Source organism: Lipotes vexillifer, unplaced genomic scaffold (genome assembly GCF_000442215.2).
Source record: "Lipotes vexillifer unplaced genomic scaffold, Lipotes_vexillifer_v1.1 scaffold155, whole genome shotgun sequence".
NCBI classification, from domain to species: Eukaryota; Metazoa; Chordata; class Mammalia; order Artiodactyla; family Lipotidae; genus Lipotes; species Lipotes vexillifer.
Window position 1 is genome coordinate 2,485 of NW_006779813.1, and position 4,740 is coordinate 7,224.

General features: G+C 40.7%; 1 protein-coding gene across 1 annotated transcript; it reads right to left on the minus strand.

The window, feature by feature from the left end:
* Positions 1–232: 232 nt before the first annotated feature.
* LOC103074586 (NADH-ubiquinone oxidoreductase chain 5-like) lies at positions 233–3,992 on the minus strand. Its single transcript, XM_082930962.1, is given in 2 exon segments — positions 233–2,056; positions 3,933–3,992. Coding segments are annotated over 2 exon segments (1,884 nt in total).
* Between the last annotated feature and the right edge of the window lie 748 nt (positions 3,993–4,740).

The window sequence follows — 4,740 nt, forward strand, 5'->3', positions numbered from 1 at the left end:
CTTTTAGGTCTAGTGATGGAGATTTTAGTGGTGCTGTATGCTCTGGAGGGTGGAAAGATGGATGTTGTATTTGAATTTAATGGACTGGGGGATTGAGTTATTTACGATACAGGAGATTCTGGGTTTTTTAGTGAGGAGGCTATGGGTATTGCTGCGTTATATAGTTTTGGTACTTGATTGGTTATTGTAACTGGTTGATCATTGTTTATTGGTGTTGTGGTTATCATGGAGATTACTCGAGGTAATTAAATAAGGTTATGCTGAGGATGAGGGTGATGAGGAAAGATAGGAAATAGAGTTTGATGAGGCCTTTTTGGTTTGAGGTTAGAGTAGAGGCTTTTAGTTGAATGGAGGCCGTGGTTTTTGGTAAGATGATTTCTGTTCAGGTTAGATCTAATAGAGAGGTTGCTAGTTTTTGGCTTATAACTAGATTTAGGTGAGGGGGTAGGCGATGTATAATTGTGGGAAAGTAGCCTAGTAAGGTGGAGAATTTAGCAGAGTTTGATGAATGGGGGTAGTTTAGGTTTTGTGTGTAGGTATTGATTTCGAATGCGAGGATGAAGCCTAAGATTGTTACTGCGAGGGCTGTTAATTTTAGGTGCAGGGGTATAGTTATTAAAGGGGTGGTTGTAGGAGGGATGTTGTGGGAGAGGATGAAGCCGGCGAAGATGCTTCCAATCAATAGGCGCTTGATAGGGTTAATTAATAAAGGGTTGGTTTCGTTAATGTTTATGAGGGGAGGGAAACGGGGTTGTCCCAGTATAGTAAAGAAAATAGTGCGAGTGCTGTAAATAGCTGTGAAGGAGGTTGAGGTTACTATAAGTAATAGGGCTCAGGCGTTGGTATAAGATGAAGTGGCGGCTTCGATGATAAGGTCTTTGGAGTAAAATCCTGTAAGGAATGGGGTTCCTGTAAGTGCAAGGCAGCCAATGGTAAGGGCGGTTGTGGTAAAAGGGAGGGTTTTGTATAGTCCTCCTATTTTTCGGATGTCTCGTTCATTGTTCAGGTTGTGGATGATGGAGCCAGAACATAAGAATAGCATGGCTTTGAAGAAAGCGTGTGTACAGATGTGTAGAAATGCTAGGTGAGGTTGGTTGAGGCCGACTGTTATCATTATTAGGCCAAGTTGGCTGGAGGTAGAGAAGGCAATGATTTTTTTGATGTCGTTTTGGGTTAGGGCACAGATAGCTGTAAATAGGGTGGTGAGGGCGCCTAGGGAGAGGGTTGTTGTTAGAATTAGTTTATTATTTTCTATTAGAGGGTAAAAGCGGACAAGTAAGAAGATCCCTGCTACGACCATTGTGCTTGAGTGAAGTAAGGCTGAGACAGGGGTAGGCCCCTTTATTGCTGAGGGGAGTCAAGGGTGTAGTCCAAATTGGGCTGATTTTCCAGTTGCAGCTAGTACAAGTCCTATGAGGGGGAGGTTAGGGGGGTTTTGGTTGAGTATAAAGATTTGTTGTAAGTCCCATGTGTTTATGTTTGACAAGAATCATGCTATTGATATGAGGAGTCCGATGTCTCCGATGCGATTGTACAGGATTGCTTGAAGAGCGGCTGTATTGGCGTCTGCCCGTCCGAACCATCAGCTAATTAGTAGGAGAGATATAATGCCTACTCCTTCCCATCCGATGAATAGTTGGAAGAGGTTGTTAGCTGTAATGAGGATGAGTATGGTGATGAGGAAAATAAGTAGATATTTGAAGAATTGGTTGATGTGGGGGTCCGAGTGTATATATCATATTGAGAACTCTATGATGGACCATGTAATGAATAGTGCTACAGGTATGAATATGAGTGAGTAGTAGTCTATTTTGAAGCTGAGTGTTAGTTTGAGGGTTTGGATGGTGATTCAATGTCAGTTTGAGATGAGTGTTTCTTGGTTTGTGTGGATAAATATTGTTATTGGGATTAGACTAGTAATAAAAGCATAAAGGGTTATATTTTTCACGTAATATTGGTACTTGTTGGTTTTGTAGAGATCTGTATTGGATATTATGACAGGGGTAATTAATGTTAGTAGTGTGAGTAGAGTGGAGGAGGTAAATAGGTTTATTACCTTTATTTGGAGTTGCACCTAGTTTTTGGTTCCTAAGACCAATGGATAACTGCTATCCTTTAAAAGTTTGAAAAAGCCACATTGTTAGATGTGGGAGCATGAGTTAGCAGTTCTTGCAGTACTTTTTCGGTAAATAAGAAGTTTTAATCTTCTATTACTAGCTTCACAGACTAGTGTTCTTTTTAAACTATACTTACAGTAAAGGGGTCCTATGATAATTTTGGGATTTAGTGACAGGAGTAGTAGGGGAATGATGTGGAGGGCTATTAAGGCATGTTCTCGTGTGAAGGAGGGGGTAAGGTTATTGATATGGTGTGTATATTTGCCGTGTTGCGTTGTGATTAGTATATATAGGGAATAGAGGGCTGTGATTACAGCATTTGTTCCTATTAAGATAATAGTGAGGTTTGATCATGAGAAAGTTGATATAATTACAAGTAGTTCTCCGATTAGGTTGACGGTAGGGGGTAGAGCTAGGTTTGTTAGGCATGCTAGTAGCCATCAAGTTGCTATTAGTGGGAGAAAAATTTGTAGGCCTCGTGCTAGGATTATGGTTCGGCTGTGGATTCGCTCATAGTTTGAGTTTGCTAGGCAGAATAACATGGACGATGTAAGGCCGTGGGTGACTATTAGAGCGGTAGCTCCTATGTAGCTTCAGGGGGTTTGGATTAGGATAGCCGTAATAACGAGTGCTATGTGGCTGGCTGAAGAGTATGCGATGAGTGATTTTAGGTCTGTTTGGCGTAAGCAAATGGAACTGGTTATGATTATTCCCCATAAGGATAGTGTAAGGAAAGGGTAGGTTATATGTTCTGTTAGGGGATCAAGGATTGATGTAATTTGTAGCATGCCGTAGCCCCCTAGTTTTAGTAACACGGCTGCGAGGACTATTGAGCCTGCGATAGGGGCTTCTACGTGTGCTTTAGGTAGTCAAAGGTGCAACCCATAAAGGGGTATTTTTGCTAGAAAGGCTATTATGCAGGCTAGTCATATGAGAATATTAGATCAGGAAGAGGATAGTGGTTGGGTTCAGTATTGTAGTAGTAGGAAGTTTAGGGATCCTAGTGTATTTTGTAAATATACTAATGCTACTAGTAGTGGGAGGGATCCTATGAGTGTGTAGAACAGGAAATAGAGTCCTGCGTTCAGTCGTTCTGTTTGGTTACCTCAGCGGGTGATAATAATGAGGGTGGGGATTAGTGTGGCTTCAAATATGATATAGAATAGAATTAGTTCTGTGGCGGTAAATGTTATGATCAAGAAAGTTTGTAATATAATTAGTATTGTGATGTAGAGTTTTTTTCGGGTGAGTGTTTCTTTAAGGAGATGGAATTGGCTTGCTATTAGTATTAGGGGGAGGAGTCATATTGTTAGGATTAAGAGTGGTATTGAAAGGGGATCAGAGAAAAATGTTAAGGAGTAATTTAGGCTATTATCATTAAATTGGTTAAGTAAAAGTAGACTTGTAAGGCTAATTAGTAAGCTATGAGCTGTAGTGTTAATTCAGATATATTTATTTTTTGATAATCAGGTTAGAGGTATTAGTATGATGGTGGGAATAATGAATTTTAGCATTGGAGGAGGTTGAGGTTTTGTACGTAGTCAGTGCCGTAAGTATTGGAGATTATGACTAATAGGGCTAGTCCGATAGCTGCTTCACAGGCTGCGAATACTAGGAGGATAATTGGTATTATGCTGGCTAGGGTGAAATGTGAGTTTAGGATTGTGATAGTTGCTAAGATAAATAGTGATAGCATTATGCCTTCTAAGCAGAGTAGTGCAGATATTAGGTGAGATCGATATATTAACAACCCTGTGAGGGATATAGTGAAGGCTATTAGGATATTTATGTGGACTAAGGACATTTGGTACTTGCGAATTTGGATCGCAGTCTAGCGGGTCGAAACCGTTTGTTTTGTTTTAAACGAAGTGCCATATTTATCCCATTCTAGGCCCTTTTGGGTTCATTCGTAGGCTAGGCTGGCAGCTAGTAGGGAGATTAGGAATAGGGTCGTGGTGAGTATTGTTTTTAGGTTATTTGTTTGGGTTGCTCAGGGTAGGGGGAGTAGGAGGGCGATTTCTACGTCAAAGAGGAGGAAAGTGATTGCTACTAGGAAGAATTTTATGGAAAAGGGTAGGCGGGCGGATCCTATAGGGTCAAATCCACACTCATAGGGACTTGTTTTTTCTGCATATGTGTTTAGTTGGGGGAGTCAGAAGGCGATAAGTACGAGTAGAAGGGTTATAGTCATGTTTGTCAATAGTGTTAGAATGAGGTTTATTATTCTTTTTCGGGGTGTTGCCGAAACTAACTGATTGGAAGTCAGTTGTACTTGTTAATACTAAAAGAATTATGGACCTCATCAATAGATAGATACATAGAGGAATAGTCATACGACGTCTACGAAGTGTCAATATCAAGCAGCGGCTTCGAAGCCAAAGTGGTGACTTGATGTAAAGTGGAATTTTATTTGTCGTATGAAGCAGACGATAAGGAAAGTGGATCCGATGATGACGTGTAATCTGTGGAAGCCTGTGGCTACAAAGAAAGTGGATCCGTAAACTCCGTCTGAAATTGTGAAAGGGGCTTCATAGTATTCTGATGCTTGGAGTAAGGTGAAGTAAAGGCCAAGTATGATTGTGATAAAGAGGGCTTGGAGTGTTTGTTTGCGGTTTCCTTCTAT